The 22,946-nt window shown below is 54.9% G+C and overlaps 13 protein-coding genes across 13 annotated transcripts; 6 read left to right on the top strand and 7 right to left on the bottom strand.

Moving 5' to 3' along the window:
* Positions 1–18: 18 nt before the first annotated feature.
* LTR77_001387 (uncharacterized protein) lies at positions 19–1,585 on the bottom strand (the record flags this gene model as incomplete). The annotated part of the gene is made up of 2 exons (XM_064798649.1): positions 19–1,038; positions 1,169–1,585. 2 exons carry the CDS (start codon positions 1,583–1,585, stop codon positions 19–21), a joined length of 1,437 nt encoding a protein of 478 aa, XP_064662976.1.
* Positions 1,586–1,955: 370 nt separating this feature from the next.
* QOR1 (quinone oxidoreductase) lies at positions 1,956–3,202 on the bottom strand (the record flags this gene model as incomplete). Its single annotated transcript, XM_064798648.1, has 3 exons — positions 1,956–2,211; positions 2,263–2,518; positions 2,578–3,202. 3 exons carry the CDS (start codon positions 3,200–3,202, stop codon positions 1,956–1,958), a joined length of 1,137 nt encoding a protein of 378 aa, XP_064662975.1.
* Positions 3,203–3,724: 522 nt separating this feature from the next.
* LTR77_001385 (uncharacterized protein) lies at positions 3,725–4,854 on the top strand (the record flags this gene model as incomplete). The annotated part of the gene is made up of 3 exons (XM_064798647.1): positions 3,725–3,779; positions 3,830–4,639; positions 4,700–4,854. The coding sequence occupies 3 exons, from the start codon at positions 3,725–3,727 to the stop codon at positions 4,852–4,854; spliced, it is 1,020 nt and encodes a 339-aa protein (XP_064662974.1).
* Positions 4,855–5,771: 917 nt separating this feature from the next.
* Positions 5,772–6,019, top strand: LTR77_001384 (uncharacterized protein; the record flags this gene model as incomplete). Its single annotated transcript, XM_064798646.1, has 2 exons — positions 5,772–5,909; positions 5,966–6,019. 2 exons carry the CDS (start codon positions 5,772–5,774, stop codon positions 6,017–6,019), a joined length of 192 nt encoding a protein of 63 aa, XP_064662973.1.
* Positions 6,020–6,491: 472 nt separating this feature from the next.
* SOD2 (Superoxide dismutase [Mn], mitochondrial) lies at positions 6,492–7,250 on the bottom strand (the record flags this gene model as incomplete). Its single annotated transcript, XM_064798645.1, has 2 exons — positions 6,492–7,054; positions 7,118–7,250. 2 exons carry the CDS (start codon positions 7,248–7,250, stop codon positions 6,492–6,494), a joined length of 696 nt encoding a protein of 231 aa, XP_064662972.1.
* Positions 7,251–7,607: 357 nt separating this feature from the next.
* On the bottom strand, positions 7,608–10,279 carry LTR77_001382 (uncharacterized protein; the record flags this gene model as incomplete). The annotated part of the gene is made up of 2 exons (XM_064798644.1): positions 7,608–8,398; positions 8,455–10,279. 2 exons carry the CDS (start codon positions 10,277–10,279, stop codon positions 7,608–7,610), a joined length of 2,616 nt encoding a protein of 871 aa, XP_064662971.1.
* A 416-nt stretch (positions 10,280–10,695) lies between these two features.
* Positions 10,696–11,626, top strand: LTR77_001381 (uncharacterized protein; the record flags this gene model as incomplete). The annotated part of the gene is made up of 2 exons (XM_064798643.1): positions 10,696–11,448; positions 11,495–11,626. The coding sequence occupies 2 exons, from the start codon at positions 10,696–10,698 to the stop codon at positions 11,624–11,626; spliced, it is 885 nt and encodes a 294-aa protein (XP_064662970.1).
* A 208-nt stretch (positions 11,627–11,834) lies between these two features.
* On the bottom strand, positions 11,835–13,592 carry LTR77_001380 (uncharacterized protein; the record flags this gene model as incomplete). Its single annotated transcript, XM_064798642.1, has 1 exon — positions 11,835–13,592. The coding sequence occupies one exon, from the start codon at positions 13,590–13,592 to the stop codon at positions 11,835–11,837; it is 1,758 nt and encodes a 585-aa protein (XP_064662969.1).
* A 1,755-nt stretch (positions 13,593–15,347) lies between these two features.
* Positions 15,348–16,163, top strand: QCR6 (ubiquinol--cytochrome-c reductase subunit 6; the record flags this gene model as incomplete). Its single annotated transcript, XM_064798641.1, has 5 exons — positions 15,348–15,435; positions 15,560–15,607; positions 15,665–15,769; positions 15,911–16,027; positions 16,099–16,163. 5 exons carry the CDS (start codon positions 15,348–15,350, stop codon positions 16,161–16,163), a joined length of 423 nt encoding a protein of 140 aa, XP_064662968.1.
* Positions 16,164–16,625: 462 nt separating this feature from the next.
* On the top strand, positions 16,626–18,467 carry LTR77_001378 (uncharacterized protein; the record flags this gene model as incomplete). The annotated part of the gene is made up of 2 exons (XM_064798640.1): positions 16,626–16,802; positions 16,926–18,467. The coding sequence occupies 2 exons, from the start codon at positions 16,626–16,628 to the stop codon at positions 18,465–18,467; spliced, it is 1,719 nt and encodes a 572-aa protein (XP_064662967.1).
* A 410-nt stretch (positions 18,468–18,877) lies between these two features.
* On the top strand, positions 18,878–20,183 carry LTR77_001377 (uncharacterized protein; the record flags this gene model as incomplete). The annotated part of the gene is made up of 2 exons (XM_064798639.1): positions 18,878–19,907; positions 19,966–20,183. 2 exons carry the CDS (start codon positions 18,878–18,880, stop codon positions 20,181–20,183), a joined length of 1,248 nt encoding a protein of 415 aa, XP_064662966.1.
* Positions 20,184–20,261: 78 nt separating this feature from the next.
* LTR77_001376 (uncharacterized protein) lies at positions 20,262–21,310 on the bottom strand (the record flags this gene model as incomplete). Its single annotated transcript, XM_064798638.1, has 2 exons — positions 20,262–21,169; positions 21,217–21,310. The coding sequence occupies 2 exons, from the start codon at positions 21,308–21,310 to the stop codon at positions 20,262–20,264; spliced, it is 1,002 nt and encodes a 333-aa protein (XP_064662965.1).
* Positions 21,311–21,721: 411 nt separating this feature from the next.
* LTR77_001375 (uncharacterized protein) lies at positions 21,722–22,915 on the bottom strand (the record flags this gene model as incomplete). Its single annotated transcript, XM_064798637.1, has 3 exons — positions 21,722–22,174; positions 22,230–22,454; positions 22,529–22,915. The coding sequence occupies 3 exons, from the start codon at positions 22,913–22,915 to the stop codon at positions 21,722–21,724; spliced, it is 1,065 nt and encodes a 354-aa protein (XP_064662964.1).
* Between the last annotated feature and the right edge of the window lie 31 nt (positions 22,916–22,946).

The following is a 22,946-nucleotide window of genomic DNA, read 5'->3' as shown; positions in this document are numbered from 1 at the left end:
GCCTGGAATGGAAAGAGCTCAGTAATAGCTACTGCTGGTCGCGCTCCGTTCGTAATCGAGGCCTGCTCCAGGGAATGCTCCAGGTGGGTCGCCTCTGCGGAAGCGCTCCTCGCCTCCGCTATCCTCCTCATCGCCTCGGAACGCAAGGTCCTCTGGATCCGGAGGTGCACGTAATTGCGTCAGTATGTACGCGTCGAGCGTGGGGGGCTCGTAAGCCTGTGGAGTGTGGTACTCTCGACCGGTTGGCAGTCTCGCAAGTAACGGCTCGAATGGTGGTACAGTCTGGACATTGACTGCGCTATTCTCCCGATCCCATTTGGCTTCGAGCATTTCCACAACGCGCGCTTCTTCGAGCCTGCCGGCATCCATACCCCATTCCCCGCCCTTCTCGATGCGGCGGTCTTCGCGCTTTTCTTGCCAGCTTTGCTTTAGACCTCTAAAACCTTTGCGCTTGCCGTCTTCGAGCTCGACAGCCAGACCGAGTTCTTTCTTTGCACCCCTGAGCCATGCCAATCCTTCGCCAGTATTGCCGGAAAGCTCGGTGTCGATGGCCAGAAAGCGTATAGACTTGGCTCTGGCTGTCCGGCGGAGGTCGTTGGCATACTTGGACAGATCTTCATCGACCTTGCCCGCAGTATTTCCAGTCAGGAGCCCGCAGGCCTGACTCGCATGCTCTGCGGCGGCTAAGCATATGCGAGCGAACAGGTGGGCACGAACTTTCGGTATCGTTGGAGCTTTGAACATCCAGTCCCGATTGGTCTCGTCTCGATCATCTGCCACAGCTGCCGCATACGGATCGTCTTTGGAAACGACGGTCAGAGTGGCTTCTGCGAGGGCCAGGGAAGCCAAAGCAGATATGGTCGAAGGTTGGACGTCGATGGGAGATTCCTTTGATGCAGATACAGACGGTACTGAAAGCAAGTATTTGAGAATGCTGTGGGCTTCCAGCAAGTGCTTCATGGCTGTGGCGAGAGCTGTCGTTCGCTGGTCTTGCGACAGAGAGGGCGAGCCGTGCAAGAAACCCAATTGCGACCGTGCCTGGTAACATGTCAGTGGACTGAATCAGGTATCATCCGTAGGGAGCCTCAAGGAGTTGTTCCGGATCAGGAGAAGTCGACAATACGGCCCCTCGTAGTGAAAGCGAACGTTTGCAAGGAAATATTCTTACCAGTAACACATGTACATGAGCCAGTGTTGAGAATGTAAACGCAATCTCATTGTGTATTCCCGTCAACTTAGGCCTAGGTGCTTCACGACCAGGCAGAGCTGCTGTGAGTGGAGTTCGCCATTCGACCTCCAGCGGCTTGACAACATCGACATCGACCCTTTCAGTTCCCACGTCACGGAAGCTGCTCGCTGTGTTCAATGCCAGCAGATACGGGATGTAGTTCGTTAAGGCATCTTGCACGATCGAGAGATGGCTGGAGCGCGATTGAGCCGGCAAACGCTTGTGCTTCTTCAGGGTATCCTTCAGCACTGAACGTTTGGTTGTTGCTTGTAGTGGTAGAGAAGGGTGTGTAACTGACGAGAAGCAGTCTGACAGTAGAACGGAGCTTGTTGTGGGTAACGCAAAAGGGAACGGCATGGTTGTCGAATGGGTGCTGTTGAAGGTGGTTGGAGACGGGACGGGTTGAAGACAGGGAGGAAAGATCGACGTCAAGGAGTTGGCACTTGGCGTGTCACGTTCGCGTGCCTCATCAACCTCCCTCCTATCCTTACCATACCCTCTAATTACAGGCTCTACAACTCATCAGTGCATTGTCACAGTCAAACGCAGCGGCAGGAGTCTCATAGACAGAAAGTCAAACGCAGCGGCGGGAGTCTCATGGATAGATACTACAATACTAGCTACTACGATATGGCCCGGCCTGCGACGACCTACAGCTTAGACGCCGACGACGACCTGTGTGCCAGCATTACACTCGTTATCCTACGCAGTGCGGACAGCTATCTGCTTACTGGACCGCCGTCACCAGCTTGCCCGTGTTGGCCCCAGAGAACAACTGCATCCAGGTCTTTGGAATATCCTCAAAGCCTCCCTTGACGATGTGCTCTCCCTCATCGATCTTAAGCTTGCCATCTTTAAGAGCCTTCTTGAAGATATCGCTAGCTTCGCCGTACTTGTCCATGTCTTTGGAACGCAGGTTAGCAAGATGCTCCCAAGACAACGGAAGAACGGCGACTGTACTCACAGTCGAGAACAATGAAGCCCTGGCACTTGAGGCGCATCGAGATGATTTCGAACCAGTTCTTGATCCCTACCAAGTTACCTGCAAGCAGAAGGGTAAAAGGGTCAGCCAGTGTCTCAGACATGGTAGGGTTTTGCCCATGGGTTTGGTACCGGCGGCATTGTTGTAATTGGATATGGCACCGCAACACGAGACTCGGCCAAACTTCGCCATGCGGGTAAGCATGAAATCCGTGATCTCACCACCAACATTGTCGAAGTAAACATTGGCAAATCCATCGGGACCCGGCAACGCCTTCTCGAGATCTTGCTTAAAGCTGTCTTTCTTGTCTGCCCGGGAACGAATCAGCCAGTGTTCTCATTCGAGAGCGTGCAAGAAGGCTCCTTACAGTTGAGACAAAGATCTGCTCCCAGGCTCTCAACCCACTTGCACTTCTCATCGGACCCGGCCATTCCGATGACCTTCTTGCAGCCTAAGATGTTCTTCGAGATCTGGACTGCCATCATTCCAGTGGCGCCAGCGGCTCCGGACACAACCACAACATCGTCCTTGGTCGTGTTCACAACTTCAGTCAATCCAAAATAGGCCGTTAATCCAGTGAGCCCCAAAGCGCCGAGGTAATGCGTCTTTCCCATACCGCCAGGAAGATCTGGCGCGGGCTGCAGTTGCTGAGCAGGCAGAACAGCATACTCGGACCAGCCAGTGCTCGCGATCACGGTATCGCCTTTCTTGAACGACGGTGACTTGGACTCGACGACCTCTGCCAGACCGCGGGCGTGCATGGGAGTACCCTCCTTGACCGGGGCGGTGTACAAGCGCTCAGGGTTGATGTATTTGCTGATCCATCCACGCTGCGCCGGGTCGTTGGAAAGGTATGTCAGCTTGACAAGCACCTCGTCGTCCTTGGGGTCCGGTAGGTCTTTTTCGACCAGTTTGAAAGTTGCGTTGTCGCCATCTAATTCAGGCATGTTCTCGGGCTTCTGGTTGAGAAGCCATTGTCGTGCTTTCACCATGATTGGAGCTGATCTTCGGTATGCGAGTTTACGAGATTGGACGCTTCGACGGGTATGTTCAATGTTGACAAGTATCGCAGAGCAGCGAACGACGTAATAACGAAAATATAGCTACCGAGCTTGCTACCGCGGCTTGGAAATCGATAGGAGCTTGAAAATCGAGTCTCCAATGTTTCTCGCCTTACGTTGGCTGGCCATAGCGCCCGCTTCAACACACATGCCCAGCAAAGTGGATGTCCTTGATCAACAGCACCACATTTCACCCTGCTGCCAAAACAATCGTCATCACGACAACGAACAGAGACAATGGGGCTGAACGACATCTGACCGGATCCAGAAGGATGAGCACTCCCGAGGATGAACGAAGCTGGCTCCACTGGCTCACTACCCCGCCCATTGGAGTAGGGTCGCGGTAAACAAACGTCAGGCGATGAACGAGAGGTAGGACAATTCTTCTGCTTGCACGAATTTATCCTTACAGTCACAATTCCTACATTGCCATAAAATCTTAACAACAGCAACATGACCAACGTTCCAGATTTTGACAGCCTCCCGGAGGTGAAGGGCATGCCGAAAGGTGCGCATTGACTTGACATATGTTAAACAGCAGAGCTGACGATCGAGTAGGCTGCGCCTGGGGTGTATTCGACAAGAACGGCAAGAAAGACGTCTACGGCTGCCTCAACCTCGTTACCCCAGAAGTGATGAAGGCAGCCTACAAGGAAGCCAAAGACGGCGTTTCTGTCTCTCTCAACTGGCCGATTGGTGCCATCCAGACCCCTGGCTTCGGACGCAAAGGCCTGGTCCACAAGGTCGTGTCCTTCAAAGGCAGCCCGCTAGACGCTCATGGCTACGACGACGAAGTCGAGTTCAACACGCAATGTAGCTCCCAGTGGGACAGTCTTTGCCACTTCCACCACCAAGCCAGCGAGTCGGGCTACAACGGTGTGAAGACCAACGTCGAAGAACTCACCCAGACCTACGGCAACGAGGACAAGGACATGAAGCTACCCACGCTCCAGCACTGGCACCAGCGTGGCGGTCTTGTCGCTCGCGGCGTGCTCCTCGATTACGTGCGCTATGCCGAGGAGAACGGCATCAAGTACAACTGCTTCACGGACCACCGCATCTCGACCGACACGCTCGAGAAGATCGCCAAAAGCCAAGGCGTCGAGTTCAAAACTGGCGACGTCCTCATCGTCCGCTCCGGCTTTACGGAAGGTCTCACTGGCGTTTCTGGCGACAAGCAGCAGGAACTCATGGGTTCGCACAAGACTTGCGGCGTTGAAGGCACGGTCGAGTCCGCAAAGTGGCACTGGAACAAGCACTTCGCCGCTGTAGCAGGGGATGCCATTGCTTACGAGGCCATCCCGCCAGTTAGAGAAGACGGCTCGCATGGGACCACTGCGGAGCTCGTGTTGCATCAGTATTTCCTAGGTACACTGCCTTCCCGACTTGCCTTTCGAGACATTTGCTGACGGCTTCTCTTCATTATAGGCTTGTTTGGTATGCATATCGGAGAGCTCTGGGATCTGAAGGCGCTGGGGGAGACGTGCAAGAAGCTCAACAGGTATAGCTTCTTGTTGACGAGCTCGCCATTGAACGTGCCTGGCGGGATCGGGAGCCCGCCTAACGCAATTGCGATCTTCTAGAGATGGACACTGCAGAGATGACAGCAGACGACAATCGATCTTTGCAGATCCGCTGGGTTGGTTTGACGAGCTCCAATCAATGACTTACAAGTCACTTCGCTCCCGTGCGTACATTGTCATCCCCACTTTGCTCCAATACCCACGTTCTCACTGCTGCTTTATTCCAACCCAAGGTACAGATCATTACTCCGTTAGAGCATGTCCCGCGATTCCCCTCCTTATCCTTGTAAGCCATATGCACGCTCTACCGACGCCGACATGCAAGGACCCGCTCAGTGCATGTTGTGTAACTGTACAGCCTCACGGCACGGTGGCCTCGAGCACACATATACTGTTGCCAGGGCCCTCGAGCCTCTCGATGCAGCATCTCTTCCGCCATGGTGGCACCTGCAAAAGCTGCTGCGCGGTCACTCAAGCTCACATTCCCAAGTATTCGAAATGAGAAACATCCCAGTTTCAATATCTTCATGAACAACGTTTTCCACCATCCAAAGAACCGCAAAGCGCTTGTTGTTTCGAGAAAAGAGAGTCTGCATGCTGAGTTCGAGGCCCAGCTTCGTGCGATGTCTGACATCGACGAGCCAGCGATACAGCGATACATGACTGAAGCACGCGATAGCTCCCCTCGCCATTTATTCTTGCTAGCATCTATGGCGTAGGCAAACTCGAAGACAGCACTGGAGCAGTGGAACACCAAGCACGCAAGATTGAAGGCGAAGTTTCCCAACTTCTCACCCCACGTGAGCACTCTCAAGCTCCCTCGATATCTGGACAGAAGAATAGGGGAGACTCTGCGAAACAAGGTGTCGATGCCAGGGAAATTGCCATCCCACGAATAGAAAGTGAGAGGCACAGCAGTGACAAAGACCAATGGAGAAAGTACTCATACGAAAAGTTCGCTGCCCAAGATCGTTAAGATGAGCCCCGACGTCGAGTTCGACAAGGAGACTATGGACAGGGCATTCCAGGACGCGGCCGATCGGTTGAAGAGCGGCGCAGGTAAAATCGGTAACTTCAACAAATCGGTGGGAGAGCTGGAAAAGACCATCAAGCGGGTAAGTGGTGATCGTGCGTTGCAGCTGCAGATCTAGCGAGCTGATTGTGTTCGCAGTGCCTTGGCGAGGAGTCCGACGAGTACTGGAAGCGAACGATGGGAGGCTCGTGAAGTTTGGGACGATCAGGCGACGTAGTAGAAGAAGTGGCAGTCAGCTTCTGGCTTCTCCGTGACCCTAGCGCCCGCTATGAAGACTCCCGTTAGGCGATGCTGTTCCTGCTGTCTCGGAGAGCTGAATTATCCCTACTGTCTCGGGGGCCTATACTTTCCGCGTATTCTCCTCGCCTCCCGTCTTCTCCGCTAGAGAATCTCCTACTAAGAGGCTTCAGAATATGCTTTCTTTACATTCTAGACTGCGGAGACTGCCACTTCTTCCACTACGTCGCCTGAAGCGAAGGACGGGAGGCCCATGAAGTTGAGACGATGCATCTCATCCATCATAGAACGTTGCAAAAGAAAGCATTGCAAGGTCTACGTGTCTCCATTAGCATTTGCGTAGAACACTCCTCATATAATGTACACTGGCTCGCATCTCATCTCAATGAGCCACCTGCTCATCTCTCATTCACACCGCGAGTCCTCCCTACTTGAACCTCTTCTCCGCCGCCTTCCAGTTAACCACATCCCACACCGCCCCAAAATACTCCGCCTTCCGGTTCTGATACTGCAGATAATACGCATGCTCCCACGCGTCGATCCCCAGCAACGGCCGGAACTGCCCCACCACCGGATCCTGGTTCGCGTACGTCTTAATGCCAATGGCGCCGGTCTGCGTATCCTGCACCAGCCACGCCCATCCGGAACCCTGGATCCCCGCAAGCGCGGCGTTGAACTTCTCCTTCATGGCGTCGAGGCTGCCGTAGGAGTTATTGATGGCAGTAGCGAGTTGACCAGACGGGGGCTCGCCGCCGCCGGAGGATTTCGGGGCGAGGTTCTCCCAGAAGAGGGTGTGGTTGATGTGGCCGCCGCCGTGGAAGTTGATGAGGGCTTGCTGGGCGATCTGGCCCTGGATATCGCCTTGGGACTGCACGTCCATCATCTTCTCTTGTGCGGCGTTGTAGGAGTTGACGTAGGTGTTGTGGTGCTTGGAGTGGTGCAACTCCATGATCTGGCCGGAGATGGCGGGCTCGAGGGCGGCGTAGTCGTCTGTGTACATCCGTCATCGTTAGCTCGTCTCTTCTCTCTTAACGTTCTATCGGTGTCTCTTACATGGCAGATCAGGCAATGTCGCCTTGTTCCTCGCAACCGAGGTGCTGAAGCATGCAGCTCTCGCTGTTGTAGACGGTGCTGCTGTCCGCAGAGCATTACGCACGGCGCTGTTCTTGAGCATTGTCGTCGACATTGTGGTATGTGGTATAGTCGATTGAGGGGTTACTGGAGTTGTAGAGTGAGAAGAGAACGAGCTGCATCGCTCTTATGCAAGTGTTTATCTCGAGGAAGGAGCTTGGGTCAACACGACGTCACCGCACCGCACGTGCTCGGAGCTCACTCCATGGGCGAGCGAATGCGAGGTCGGAATCACGGATACAATACATCAAAGAGTGACCTGATAAGTATTGCAATAAAAAGCATGTATTGTTACTGGCCAGTTCCGCTACCGTAGCCTTCCCATCGATGTATACGAAAAGAGCACCAAGCTGAGATGTAGAACGACCCAAGACCAACACAATGCAACGCCTGCTCATCAATGCCATATGCTTCATCCTAGCCATCCATCATCAACATCATCACCATCCGCCTTCTCACCACCACCGAACCCCAGGTCCAACTTCGGCGCCTCCAGCTTCGGCGCAGCCTCAACCTTCTTCTTCGGACTCTTCTTCGGACTATACCCCCTCGCCTGCTCCTCCAACGTCGGTCCTTCTCGCACATAGCTCGTCTCCCAGCCATCTTCTGCCGCAGCAGCGACCCACGCCCGTAAGCCGTCGTGAACGCCTCCGTAAAACTTCTCCTTGCAAGTGCGCAGGGTACTACCCAGGACTTTCTCGAAGCCGGAGGCCCTCAGTTCGGAGCGGAGGGCGTTGCGCGCGATGGCGGTGGGGACGGAGGCAATCAGGCCGTTGAGGAGGTCGAGGTGTGCGGTGATGTAGGTTGTGGCGTCCCATTCTACGCCGCCGATGTAGGGTGCTGCTGGCACTGGGGGGCGGATGCCTGGGAAGTGGCGTCGGGTGTATGTTGCTTCGAGCACTTTAGCACGGTCGGCGTCGTCAGAGGACTCTTGTGCGCTGTCGTTCGTGGATGATGAAGTGTTTGGCCGTGGCAAAGGTATGACATTCAGATGATGCAGGAAGATCCAGAAGACTTCCTTGGTCACGTTGGACACCTCGCGCGACCACAGCTTGTACGGCCGTGGCACTCGCATATCGAGGACGAAGTCGACCGGTCGTACATCTTCTGGCTTCGATGGCTCTCCAAGGTAGGCCAGGATCTCGTGAGCTCGCTCCTCCAACGAGACAGACGCCGAGCCCATAGCAGCGGCAAGGTGGTTGACTGTGATCTGGATGTTAGTCCGAACGCTCCTCATGTTTATGGCGTCCTTGACTTACACAGAACAGTAATCACGATCGCCCTCGTCCCATACTCCGCCGGACCCTTCTTGTCCTCATCGAACAACATCCCGATCAAGGCCGGGAACAGTTTATCTGCGACCTTCTCCAGCTCTTCCATGGCACGCTCAGTTGTGCACAAGCCTTTCAAGCAAAGTAAAGTCTCATGCAAGAGCTGATCTTCATGCTCCTCTCGCCACTCAATGTCCAGAATCTTGTGCAGCAGACCGACGATCTCAGTCATCCCACCTAGTGACAGGAAGCCGTCAACCCATGCCACCGTCTCGTTTCGAAGCAAGATGCGGAGCTTGTGCAGTCGTCCCACTTCCATCTGGACCGGGTCCGTGTGTTTGCGTAGGTAGCTAATGTAGTCGGATGGCACGGCGGGAAGAGAGCCACGCTTCTTGTCCATGGAGGCTCGTGGAGTTGATGCTGTTGTCGGGACCCGAGTCGTCGATGGCTCACGATTCCTGCTCTGCGATCGTTGTTTCTTGGTTGGCGACGAGTCATTCGTGCGCTTGTCGGCTTTGGAGAATGTAAATGTACGTGACCGTGGCCGCGAACGTTTGGTGGCTTTCGAGGAGTCCTCTTCCGTCGTAGGTGTTTCTGCCTCCTGCGTGGCCTTCGCGGGAGATTGAGGCTCATCGCTGTCCGTGCTGCCTGCTGTGCCTGGAGGACTGCTGCCGGCTGCCTTTGCTGACTCCATATCCTGCTTGATGAAGTCTGCTTTCACGCGAAGGGTCAAAGAGCGCATCTTCTGTCGCATAGCTTGCGGCACGTTCCTGGAATCCAGCACTGCCTCAAATGCCTTGTCGACTTCCTTCTCATCCAGAGGCGCGTCTGCTTTGCCGGCATTCTGACCATCCTTGTTCCCGCCCTTGCCCTGGAAGGCGGCGACTGCAGCCATGACTCTTCCCCCAGCAGTGCGTTTTGCGATCGTCAGCCTATCCTTCACCGGCGCCTGCTCTGTGCTGCTGCCGCTGATCTTGCGCTGTCCCAAGTCTTTCGCCACAGGCGCCGGTCTGGTGTCCTCTTTACTCCGCCGGCAGCCAAAGTCTTCTGATCTCCGCCCTTCCATTGCTGCGCGTGTGCTCTCTCCACTAACACGTCTCTCAATAGCCTCAACAAGGCTCGTGCCGGTCGCGTACATGCTCTTGGGTCTGCTAGACAGGGTAGGCCTGAGTTCCGGCTGGTCTAGGCCGCCATTGAAGTTGCGTTGTTTCGAAGGTGAATAGTCCTTTGGCGTGTACCTGTTGATCTCCTCCTCTACACTCTGACGTTGCTTCTTCCCGTCTTTGCTCTCAGGACGCACCTTTCCCGTAGACGCATACTGCGCCCATATGGGAGTCTCTGCGGGTGTTCGACCGTTAGAGGAAGATGGCGGGGTGGTGTTCTCTTTATCCCTCTGGTTCTGGCTAGAAAGATCCTTGCTGGACCTGTTCATGCGAGCAAACATCCCCGCTAGGTTCGTTGAGGACTTGGACTTCTTCGAAGCAGTGGGGCCATGCTGAGAGGCATCTTGCTTGGGCCGGATGTCGCTGCTGGTCTTCGAAGAGACCATGTTCCGAGGCCGGCTTTTGGATGGCGATGCGGACGGTGACCGAGCATTGTTCTGTCGTTCTCCCAGTACCTTCCCTCTTGATACATGTGGGTGATCGGGCGGTAGCAATGGGACGGTCTGTGTCCTCATGTTCGAGACATTCGCAACCGTGGAGTCGTCAGATCGGGCTTTGGGCGAGACAAGGGAGCGGAGGATGTTCGACTTTGAGGAAGCATTGCGTCGATGTCCAGGCCTTTGCGGGCTTCGTAGAGCGTCTGTCTCCATCGTTGGCCTTTACTGTGTGTTGCGGTACCAAACAATACTCGTCGAAGATGTGATGTGCTTCGAGTCTGGCCAGCACATTGTGAGATCCAATGTTTGACCTAGCAACGCCCCTAGCAACGTGGCAAGGACCACCCACCCATTCACCTTCAACCTCACTCCTCGGCGCCATTCCAGTGGCGGACATGGTGCTTCTGACTCGATCATCGCATCGATCTTGATGCAACGGAACAATCGTCTTTTCTGCACGGCATGTGGATTTGTGGTTGATGAGAACACAAGGAGCTCCAACTCTGACCACATCATGCCCCTCTCCTCAACGTCATGGCAGGGAAACTCCATCCCATCAGAACAGTATCTAAACTCTCTTCCGCTGCGCGTTTCTCCTCTACTATCTTCCTTCCCATTCATCTCTCACCATGTCCGCCGCCGCCGCAGTCTTCCGCGCCAGCAACACCGCTCTCATTACCGGAGCTGGATCAGGTGTTGGCCTCGCGGTAGCAAAACTATGCGCATCCCATTCGATGAACCTCATCCTGGTGGACCGCGACGATAGCAAGCTGAAGGAGGCCAAATCTTCCATCTCTTCCAAGGGCACCGTGGACACACATAGCATGGACGTGGGCTCAACCTCAGACTGGTCGACTCTGAAGCAGAACGTAGAGAAGGGTGGCACGAAGCTTGACTTCCTGCATCTCAATGCCGGCATTGGACTGAAAGGCGACTGGATGGATGGCTCGTATTTCCACAAGATCTTTGAGACGAACTTCTTCGGCGTAATTAATGGCATTAACACTTTCTTCCCGCATTTCGAATCGAACAGCTCGTCCCCGAAGGCCATCATCGTCACAGGCTCGAAGCAGGGTATAACCAACCCACCAGGCAATGCAGCATACAATACTTCCAAGTCCGCCATTAAGACCATCACCGAGCATCTTAGCTTCGACCTGGCAAAGTCAAGTCCGTCTACAAGCGTGCATCTGCTGGTCCCTGGCTGGACATTCACTGGATTGACTGGCGGAGGTGGGATGAAGGAGAAGCCGGCTGGTGCATGGTCGGCTGAGCAGGTGGCCGACTATCTTTACAAGAAGATGAGCGACGGAAAGTTTTATGTGATCTGTCCCGACAATGACGTCGATTGGGAGACGGACCGGAAGAGGATGACGTGGACGGTGAGTGTTCCTTTTGGTTCTGATAGATCTTGATATGTTGTACTAGTGTGCTGATGATCCGCAGATGGGCGATGTCGTGTACGAGCGCCAGCCGCAGAGCCGATGGAGAGATGAGTACAAAGAGGAGGCGCAAAAGACTATGGACGGGATGAAGCTGGGTCAGCGGCAGATGGACTGACTCAGCAAGCTATAGAGACTCAACTTCCAACCGTCTTAGCTAGTGCTAGATCGACTAAATGCTTCTCGCCCGGATGCGGTACTTCGGAGCTTCATGCTAATGCTCTGTGGTACCCAAAGCTTTCCTTATATCGAGAGTGCAACCAGCCCACGCTGTTCCAAAGGTTTAATCGAGCAGGGTGTGGTATCGGAAAGCCACCGAAGTTGTGTTATGGGAAGAAAACAATCGCAGCCTCCGAGTCCGGCAACTCCACACTCGCAACCCCATCACATACATCCACCGTCTCGCTCGCATTCACCCCATCAACCGGCGAGCCGTTCCCATTATCCAGCTTATAACTCCACGTCTCGCCTGCCCAAGTGATCATCCCGCCGTTACCACATTTACCTTGGTTGTCGTATCCAAGAGCGTGAGCACCTGCAGCTGTTCGAAGCCTCTGGACCTTCACAGAGCTCACACTGCTGTTTACAGGAATGTCGAATGTCATGGATCCGCGGGTACCACCGACGTCTGCAGACCAAAACTTCAGATTGACGAGCGCGACCTTGCTCAACGCACCGCTGGATGGGTCGTAGATGGCGTACGCCGTTGCCAGATCTTCTCCCAGCAGCTCGACAACCCGTCCGGAACTCGTACCCATAAAGTCCGCTACCATCGGCAAACCGTAGTATGGCCCACGAACCTGCGGGCCGATATTCTGCTGGTTGCCATTCGAAGGATCATTGGCAGACGTATCTGGAACCCACAGACTATGCGACGCCGCAGGCCGTCCCGTCTGATCGACCCGCTTCACTCCCTGACTCATGGCGTAGAGCTCGAAATCGACGACCCACAGGGCGGCGCCGAAGGCATCCTGGAACTCGAGCGGTGGACCGATGAGAGAGGAGCCGCTTTCTGAGATTATGTATGAGACGGCGGGGTCGTTGGCCTGGATGTACTGTAAGCCGGCGCCGTAGCCGTTGTTGAACTTGCTGACAATGGCGTGATGGCTCATGAGTTTCGTCTGTTCGGTCTCTGGCGTGTAGTTTGACAAAGAGGTCGGGACTTGGTACCAGTGCTGTGCAGCGTACTTCACTACGCCGTTGCTGTCGAGGCCGTTGTCGAACGCGGCTTGGACGCTGAAGGAACCAGTGCCGGAGCCCGCCAGATCGAGCACTTCGAAGATGCGGTCCTTTGGTGACAGGCCGAGAGCTTCGGTGATGTTTCCTTCGAGGGCTTTGGCGTCGGAGACATACTGCTGGATGGTATATGGTTTGTCGTAGACGTCGACCTCGTTACCGAGAGCAATAGCAGCTACCCGATCGGCACCAATGGCGTGGTAAGTGTGCGTCACGTAGTCGAGAGAGCCGGTGGTGTTAACGTTCTTCTCCATTGGTGCCTGGAACGAAAAGTGCTGGTTCGGGAAGCTCTTGAAGCCGTCGAAATAAGACGGTCCCAGAACATAAGTAGCACCGCTCCCGATCGGACAGTCGCCAGAAACGCAGACTGCATCTTCGGACTGATTGGGGTCGAACTTGACACGGTCACCGGAAGTGCCGCCGACTCGGATGATGAGGGTTGAACCGACCCGCTTTGCTATCGAATTGACGAGGTTCTCACTGAATGCGTTGGCGTAGTTATTGACGAATGCTGTCTCGAAGCCGAATCCTATGAAGTCAGAAGGCACTTGGGGAGCTCCTGAGGGTGCCGATTGCGGGACAGAAATGCTGGTGCCGTTTGCTGCTCTAGAGCATGTTGGGCCTGGAATCGTAGAGTGGGTGGCCTTGCTGGAGGTCAGCGTGCCGGAGGATGGCTTGGTCGAATGCCGCGACTTGGTCAAAGTCGGTTTGGTGTACGTGCGCTGTCTTGATGTCCAACGTGAAGAGGTTGTTGCTCCAGCGGCTGAGGTCGAAGGCGAACTTGATGCACCAATCACCAATTGACTGGTAAGGAAGGCTACCAACAGCGTGGCGAGTGGTCGATGCATCGTTTAGCTCGCTGGAAACGAAGACGGGCTTTCGGATGTAGTAGTAAGCTTTAAGCTTCAATGCAGAGTTAATGTGTCGTGTGGTATTGAATGCGTTATCACTCAATGCCGTGCAACTGAAGGTAAAGAACGGTTCTGTCTGCTCATTCCAGAGGGCCTTCCAAGGTTCGCAGCCAAAGAATGCGGATGCAGTCTCAACAATACCTGGTGGACGACCTGGCTTCGAGAACGGTTGACAAGATATATTAATGCTAGTCTGTAATGACCGTCAGGGGGAAATGAATTTCGTGACCATCGACACATCATGGTGTTGGTGGGGATGGTAGAAGTAATGTTTCCCCTAATCATGCAGTAGAAGAACTGGAAGATGCTGGTGCGCCGGAGATCTGCTGTCTTTGGATAAGAGTAGTGGGATGGAATAAGTGTGTTGAGAAGATTAACGAGCGTGTAGATTCGCCATCGGCCATATGACCGAGCTATTTGATTCAGTGTGCCACGCAGGGAGATAGAGAGCTCAAATACCTACAGACTCGGAGCTACGGCATACACGTAGCTGGGTACTTGCATATCACGCATAGCACTCATCGGGACAATTGAATGACTACGAGAGGTAGGCCTCCACCGCAGAGATGCAATGCATCTGCTGATTCGTTCCCTTGTGTTCGCAGCACAGGTGTTGCTGGCGAAAACATGGTTGTTTTATCGCGCACGCCATAGAGTAGATGCAGAAGCTTCCATAAAGGCAACGGTAAAAGATCGGAGAGGTTGTCGGAGATGTCGCAATCGTAGCAGTATGCAAATCCGGTTGATGCTATTGCCGTATTAGTGCACGCCATCTGGTGGTTCGGCGCTGGGACCAGCTGCAGCTTCAAAAGGTAATGCCAATGTGGAGAAGCTTGTCGACGTAGAAAAGGAAGGGTGGGCACATGCTCACTTCTTCCAATACTTACGTGCTCACTACTCTGTGCTGTCTCATGGAGGTCAAGCTCACAGCGTAGCATCCAGAAGGGTGTGGTGGTCCATCACAAACAAGTAAGCCTGCCGTGCTAGCCGGTCAGCCTGCCAGCATTTCCAGTTACCAGTGACTGCACTCGACTGGCGGATCTTCCATATCTCATCCTAGTTTCCTTCAACTGGATGCCGTATAACGACTTCCCGAAGGGCCGAAGCGAAGATGATCGGTGGTGGCAGCATCAACGGCCTTAAAGCTCCTTTGCCACCGGAGGATGATTAGCGACCGCTTGGAGCCGTACAGTATGGTGGTGTGGTGGACCTCGCCAGCTGTTGAAGGTCCAAAGTCAGAGTAGAAGCGCATCAATGCAGGCTGTCAAAGTGCCACTAGCATACGTTGGGTCCAGTACAGTGTGTCGATTTTGACGCGTTTGAATTCCTCCGTCCTGACATCGACCCTTTGGTCGTATTTAAGAGACCTTCAGTTTCGTGGCTCTTGTACGCCCTCATGGAACGTCGCAGCTTGACTACCACAAGGTTCCCTCAGAAACAATCCCCGCGTACTGTGTGGTATCCTTGGAGTCCTTTGCAGCGCCAGTGTTCATGAGATGGTGGTGTATCGGGAGTTGTCGTGTCGCGACGTTGTTGTCGGAAGAGGTCGTCTGGAGGATGGCCCGTGCGTACTTTCAGATTTCCATCCTCAGCGTCGATGAAGCTGCCAGGAGCTCCAGACCAACCTCGACAAAAACATCAAAACTTCCATTTGCGAGCCATTGGCCCTTCTACCACCCGTCAACCGTCACGATGGGGTTCTTGGACTATCTCTCCGATCTCTATGACTCCATAGCCATCCAGCCGGCCGAGGCGGAGGAGCCGCAAAAGGACGACGGAGGTGAGTAGAATGCACTGGGGATACGGTGTCAATGGCCAGAGCTGCTGGAGCGGTTGCGCCGGCATTTCATCACGATCGTCGATGAAGTCTACGCGGACGAACACGTACTGACTGCAGCGTTCAGACTCTGGCGAAGAGGGAGGCGAGGAGAAGAGCGAAGACTCTAGCGAGGGTGAGCAGCAGATACCACGGGCCGCACGTCATCGCGCGATCTAACAGTCTTATCCAGGCGGCGAGGAAGAATCAGAGGATGGCGGAGACGACGAGGAAGAGGAGGAGGAAGAGGAAGAAGAGGAAGAAGAGCCGGAGGACATCAAGCCCAAGCTTGAAGAAGGTGCGTACAACGTCAGAACGCCAGGTGCTCCGCCTGCTGTTGTCCGCCAGCACATTGAGGATCACTTCCTCTGACACAGTTGGCGGCACCTGTGCGCACGAACTTGGAGACAAGGTCCTTTGGCTAACAATGATCGGATAGAATGCATGCGAACAGCACAATGCGCGCCCCTCAAGCATCACTACGATGAGTGTGCCGAACGCGTGCAGCAGCAGGAGCAAGAACATGGCAAGGCTCAGGAGGACTGTGTCGAAGAATGTATGTCTTTCCGGGCCAGGACAGAAACCAGAAATGCTGTGTGCATCGGATAGAGTGCTAACACGTTCCAGTCTTCCATATGATGCACTGCGCTAGCCAGTGCGCCGCACCGAAGCTTTTCAAGCAGCTTCGATAGACAAGCATTCGCATGCGCCGCTCAACGAAGCGCTTGCAAACCTGCCCGCAGCATCGGTGTTCGGACAGGCAGCGGCGGTCGAGGCAGCAGCGACGTATCAACCCCATGTACCCGCCTGTATAGCATCCTTGATACATTGTACATCGTACTTTTGCCCAGCCTCTTCTCGCTACAATCTGCCTCGGCTCGTATTTGTTCAATGGCATTCGGAGAAGTCCCGGACAACCCATGGTGAGTCCATGCTACTCAAGGTATTGCTAAGCTCAGTCGACGATACGCACGTTGCAAACATGCATCTTCATCGGCCTTGACATTGACGCGAGCCGCCGAACGGCGGACGCGACCTTCTCAAAGCCGAGCTGGAGCTGTGCTGTATATCAAAGCTTCGAGAGCTCTTCAGCATCAAGTTTGAAAACATCTACAGGAATTCGTGTACGAGCCGCGTAACATTTCTGAATTATCATGGAGAAGATGCTCATCGAACGCGATGTCGCCATCCCAATGCACGATGGCATCTCTCTGCGTGCCGACATCTTTCGCCCCAAGGATGGCAAGCCAGCACCGGTCATCATGACCCTGGGCCCCTATGGTAAAGGCGTGCCGTACTCTGTTGGCTTCAAGCCTCAATGGGAGTGGCTCGTAAGTGAAGTTGAGGGGCGGATGAGTCGATTGTGACAAGACGAAGCCTGTGACGGCCTCTAGAAATGTCACAGCTTACACACGATCTAAGACACCTGCTAACCGTGCTACTCATCTCGGTAGATCACCACATACCCCGACATCCTTCCTGGCTCGACCAAGGAGTTCATGAATTGGGAGACGGTAGACCCAGAGATCTGGGTGCCGTACGGCTACGTCTGTATCCGTGTCGACTCTCGAGGTTCTGGCCGCTCGCCCGGGAAACTCGATATTTTCTCCCGGCGAGAGGCGCAAGACTACTATTATGTCATTGAGTGGGCTGCTGTTCAGCCATGGAGCACGGGCAAGGTAGGCCTGAACGGAATATCGTATTATGCCATAACGCAATGGAACGTTGCGTCTTTGCAGCCGCCGCACCTTGCGGCGATGATACCTTGGGAGGGTGCGGCTGATTATTACCGCGACACTGCGCGGCATGGTGGCATCCAGTCCAACGCATTCATCACTGCCTGGTATGCCAAACAGGTCGCCTCCGTCCAGCACGGCAACCCAAACACCGTTATGGACCCGTGGCTAGGCGAGAGAGCAAGCGGGCCTGCAGCATTATCTGAGAATGAGTTGGTGGCGAACCGCACTGATCCGATCAAGGATGTGTTGGAGCGCCCGCTTGACGACGAGTGGTATCGCTCGCGTTCGGCGGAGTGGAGTAAGGTGACCGTGCCGTTTCTGAGCGCTGCCAACTGGGCTGGATTCGGCCTCCATCCGCGTGGCAACTTCCAGGCGTTCATGGATGCTTCGCCGAAGCAGAAGTGGCTGGAATGTCATCCCGGGAGGCATGAGGAGTGGTTCTACCTTGAACGTGGTATTGACTTTCAGAAGAGGTTTCTCGACCACTTCCTGAAAGGTGAAGACAATGGCTGGGACGGGGAGCCGCCGGTTCAGCTGCATTTGCGAAGACCTTTCAGCGACAATTTCGAGCTCAGAAAGGAGCAGTCGTGGCCACTGCATGATACTAAGTGGACAAAGATCTACTTCTCTGCTGGAGACTCTAGCTTGATCTGGGAGAGACCTGCCGAAGAGTCAGCTAATACATTTAAAGCCCTCAGCGAGACCGTCACGCTCATGTCTGCTCCACTCGAGAAGGAGACAGAGATCACTGGCCCACTCGCAGCAACCATCTTTGCCTCCTCTACGACCACTGACATGGACCTCTTCTTAACCTTCCAAGCCTTCGCACCCGACGGGCGCGAGGTCGACTTCCAAGGCACCATCGACCCTCACATCCCCGTCGCGCAAGGCTGGCTGCGCGCCTCGCATCGCAAGCTCGACGAAGCGAAGAGCCTTCCGTACCTACCGTACCACTCCCACGACGAGCTGCAGCCACTAGAACCAGGAAAGATCTACGAAATGAATGTCGAGATCTGGCCAACGCACATTATCCTTCCAGCAGGCTATCGACTTGCTTTGCAGATTGCCGGCAAGGACTTTGAGAGGCCGTTACCGCCTGGTACGCCGAACGAGGCGTGGGTGGCTAAGGGATCTGGGCCTTTTTTGCATACTCTTGCCGAGGATAGGCCGGAGAGTGTGTTTGGAGGGCAGACGACGGTGTATGGTGGCGGGGAGGGGAGCGAGTCATTTTTGTTGCTGCCCATTATTGATCGGTAGGGAGACAACGTAGTTGTATCACACGGTGATTTCATCCTTGGATGTCTTCCATCCGTCTGCCCAGTTGCCATGGCCCGAGCTTTGCACTTATCTTCAAATCCACGGCAGCTCTCTTGTTCTCAGGCGCAGCATTCCCACCGCAGAGCAGCCCTTTCATTAAATTGCTGTCTCGACGAGAACTCACAGATTCTGTGCAATAGTATGGCTACCACGGCATCGTCATGTATGCGAGCAAGTCTTCTCGGCAGGTGGCCCGCGGGAAGTCGAGAGGGGAACGGTGAGGAGGTGGTGACATCGACGGCACCCACGTCAGTCGGAGACAACTCCAAGGTGTCAAAGTAAAATCGGCGTCCAGAGCCCAAAGGTAACTTGGGGAGTCTCTCTCATATTTCACATTCACAACCAGAAAGATGCATTCTCTTCCATTGCTTCTTTCCCTAGGCGGCCTTGGCCTTGCCTTACCTCAAGCCTCCAGCAACTACAGCATCGTATCCATTCCATACGAATATACATATCTCCTTCCTGATGGATTTACGGGCAACACGAACTACACCTTCGTCAACAGCACACACACGAGCAATAGCTCGATCAACGACCTCTTCTCCGCAGCCAAAGCCGCCCCGATCATCTCCTACGACCAAGAGTTCCTCGACCTCGTGGGCCCGAACCCAGAGATTAAGCTCATCGAAGAACGACCCGAAGGCCATGACTTCGCCTACGAGATGGGAGTCTGGGTGCCCGAACGCAATTCTGTCTGGTTCACATCCTCCGTCTCCGGCGACCGCATCCCGCCCGCTCTCTACGAACTCGACTTGACCTCGAACAAAATCAGCGAAATCCAAACCAACCAACCCATCACCAACCCAAATGGCGGTTACTACTTCCAAGGCAAAGTCTGGATCGCCACCTACCCCGACAACCAGACCTACTCCGGCGGCATCGTCTCCGTGGACGTCAACACGCTGGAAGTTGAAACGGTCGTGAACTCCTACTTCGGCCTACGCTACAATGGCGTGGACGATATCGTTTGGGCGACCACGCCAGATAATTGCAGCTACATGTACTACACCGACCTCAACTTCGCCTATCTGGGCTACGAGAATCTCCCGCCCATCCAACTCCCCGCCGCAGTGTACAGATGGGACCCACAGAACCGCGTCGTCTTGCCCGTTATTTCGAGGAATCAAATCAACCCCAATGGCGTGCGCGTGAGTCCTGACATGAAGACGTTGTACGTCACGGACTCGACCGCAACTTTTGCCGAAGCTGGACCGTACTCGCCGGCTTCAGGGCCGGGCGATACGTTTTGGTTGGGTCCGTACGTGTGGGCTTGGGATTTGAATGAGAGGGGGTTGCCGGTGAACCGACGGTTGTTTGCGCAGGTGAGGCAGGGGATTGCGGATGGGATTCATGTTGATGATGCTGGGAATGTGTGGACTGGTACGTACTCCTTGGAGCAATGGTGTGATTAGTAAAAGCTGATTTGTGATGTGATCAGGCGAGTACGAAGGCGCTGTAGTGCGGAACCCGGCCGGGAAGACGATTGGAGTGTTCAACTCGCAGTACTTCCAGGCGGATAAGGATGCAGGGACACAGTTGGGCTTTGCCAATTTTGCGATTGCTGGCGATACGTTGGTGGTGTTATCGACGACGAGGTTGTGGACAGTCAAGCTGGCGAAGACGGTCGTTGCTAGGGATAGCCCGATCGTGAACTGAGCAATCTAGTATGCTTGAGTGGCAAAAACCCTACTGTAATACTCAAAAGCATCGTACAACCATAATGCCACTCAAAGCTCAAATCTTACTCCCCCTCCCAACCACCCCCCTCTGCATCCCCACCACCCCATTCGGCACCTCCACCACCACCCACAACTGCTGCGTCACCGCCACAAGCCTCCCCTCTGCATCCCACACCTCCCCACTAACATCAATTTTCCCCTCCACCACCTCCTTCGTCCGCATCCGGATGAACAGCCACTCCACCCCTTCCTCCGGCAGCGCCCTCTTGACCTCAATACTGACGTTTAGGGTCAAATACCAGTACGGCCTTGTCCACGGCACGGAAGTCCCTTTATGGCCTGATGTTTCGACGGAGACGGCTTCATCCGCCATCCCCTGCGCGGAGCGGTAGGAATCGAAGAAGTTTTCCGAGGCGGGGAGGAAGAGGTCGCAGGCGACGCCGAGACTGGCGGTAGTCCAGCGGGAGTGCGGGTGCGCCCAGCCGAGGTAGGATTGCATGGTGCGTTTGTCGGCGTGGGCGGTGCGTTCGACGGCTATGTGGAAGTTGCTGAGGAAGCGGGTATTGGGTGATATGTCGTAAGGGCGGTGGAAATTGGTCCAGAGGGGGTCGTGTCCGGCGCGGAGGAGGGGGAAGGAAATGGGTGGGATGGGAGGGGAGGGGGTGTATGGGGTGGGTAGGGACATGCCCTTTGTGGTGAGGCGGTTGAAGATGGTGAAGTAGGCGACTACGCGGTCTTTGTTGCTTTGATGCAGGGTTGCGTGGAGGGTTGAGGTGGTCTTGCTGAGTTGGACGTCTTGGAGTGAGATGAGGGCTTGGCCGACTGCTGCTGGTCGGAGGAACTGGACGTAGCAGGATAGGGTGTCGGGTTGTTGGTGTTTGGCCAATGTAGTGCGACAATGGAGAGCAACGGATTCCCATAGGAGACTTATCATGGATGCACCATGTGCAGCTGCGAGGACGTCTGAGCACGAAGTATCATGAGAAGATGTTGTTCGAGAAGCCACCTACCGAGTCCATACGAATAGTCTGCATGGATTTTGATCACATACTCATGGCTACTCCTCTGCGTTGGTGCGAAGGCTGTCGAGTAAGGCACCGCCATTGGAAAAGTGAATGTTGCTGTCTCAAAGATGTATGCGAATCCGTGGATGAATGGATGGGGAAAGCCAACCGCATCCTCTTCGAGGGATGTACCGCTTTTAACATCATGCTCTATGACTCTCGTGTTCATCGAGTCCTGAGGTGAGAAGTGCTAGGGTGTGTCTTCAAGATCCAGAAGGCTATGCATCGCCCCGGATTAGGGCCTGATACCTGGATCATCTAAACAGCCGCATTCGCTCCGAATCGATGAGTAATAAGGTCCGAGCGATCAACGTCGGTCATTAGTGAGGAGTGCGTGTTGTGATGCGGCCACAAAAGAAAATGCCTGGGATTTGTTTAGATACAGGCAGGCGTCTACACATACATTGCTTCCTGCACGATCCTTCACAGTGCCGTCTCCTCCACAATCTTCCTACTCCTCATCGTCTTCCTCCTCCTCGTCATCCTCTTCGGCCAAGAACTTCCTCCTCGCCTCTTCCTCCTCCACGATCTGGGTCTCCTGGCTACCCCCCTGGAACGCTCGGATGCGGTCCGCCACACCCGGAGGCTTGTCAATGCGGTCCGCAATCCTTCCACGGCCGATCAAAGAAACGACAATGCTGGCGCCCACAACGAACGTAAGCACGAAGCGGTACACACCGTACCAGTGGGGCGCCCAGCCGCGGGTCTTAGCGCGGGTGTCGGTATAGTAGAGGAAGTTGAAGGCCAGGAATTGGGTGATGAGGGCGTACTCCACAGGCAAGAGGAGCGTAGGCCACGCGACAGCCGTGCTGATGACGCCAATCATGTAGCGTGGGTAGCCCTGAGTGCCGCCAAACTTGGCCCATTCGAGACCCCAGTGAATGGCTCCGAGGAAAGAGAGGATCTAGGTTTAAATCAGAATCGAGTGGATGTGCATGAAGAGTGGAGTCTGTACTTACGACTGCACCGTAGCCAACCTGCAGTGGCTCGACAATATGCAGAAGAGACTCGGCCGTCTTTTCACTGACGAACACGCCTGTCCCGGTGTCGGCAGCGTGGCCAATCTCAAACGCACAGTACACGGTCGTCATGGCGGTCGCGGCATAGGGGAGCACGCCCGCCATTCCCATGTAGTAGGCTTGCCTCGGCACCTCTTGGAGACTGAACGTGTCACGGATAGTTTGCTGTAGAACCTCAGTCAGCCCTCGTACTTTGCTTGTAGCACGCACCGGCCGGGGATTAGGGGTGTTAGCCATACCAGATCCGACCTTATACCGCCCATCATGTCCGGCTCTGCCTCCTCGCTGTCCACTGCTGAAGTGCTCATGCTCACTGGTGCAGAGACCGAGCTCGAGCTGGGGGTCACAGTTTCTGGGGTGGGTTTGATCTCGTGGCTGCGAATGGCATCCTCCCTCTTGGTGTCGACCTTGTCAACGGTGGGCCGCTCGGTGCTCGCCCATCTTGCCAATGCCAAGGTCTGTGGAGCCAATGGCTTTGCGACGGAGAGGACTTGCGGTCGGCGGGAGAGGGTGCATAGCTGAGACCGCAGCTGTTGTCGGGCTGGCGAGCTGGTGGCTTTGAGGCCTGGTGTGGTGGAGGTGTTCAGGGAGCGCAGGAGGCCCCGAGACGCGCCGGAGCGGAACATGGCGACCGTCGTTGCCCGGCCGAGGTGCTAC

This window comes from Saxophila tyrrhenica (assembly GCF_035928015.1).
Source record: "Saxophila tyrrhenica strain CCFEE 5935 chromosome Unknown scaffold_2, whole genome shotgun sequence".
In the NCBI taxonomy this organism is placed as follows: Eukaryota; Fungi; Ascomycota; class Dothideomycetes; order Mycosphaerellales; family Extremaceae; genus Saxophila; species Saxophila tyrrhenica.
The sequence above is the reverse complement of the archived record's forward strand: the minus strand, read 5'-3'. Positions and strand labels throughout refer to the sequence as shown.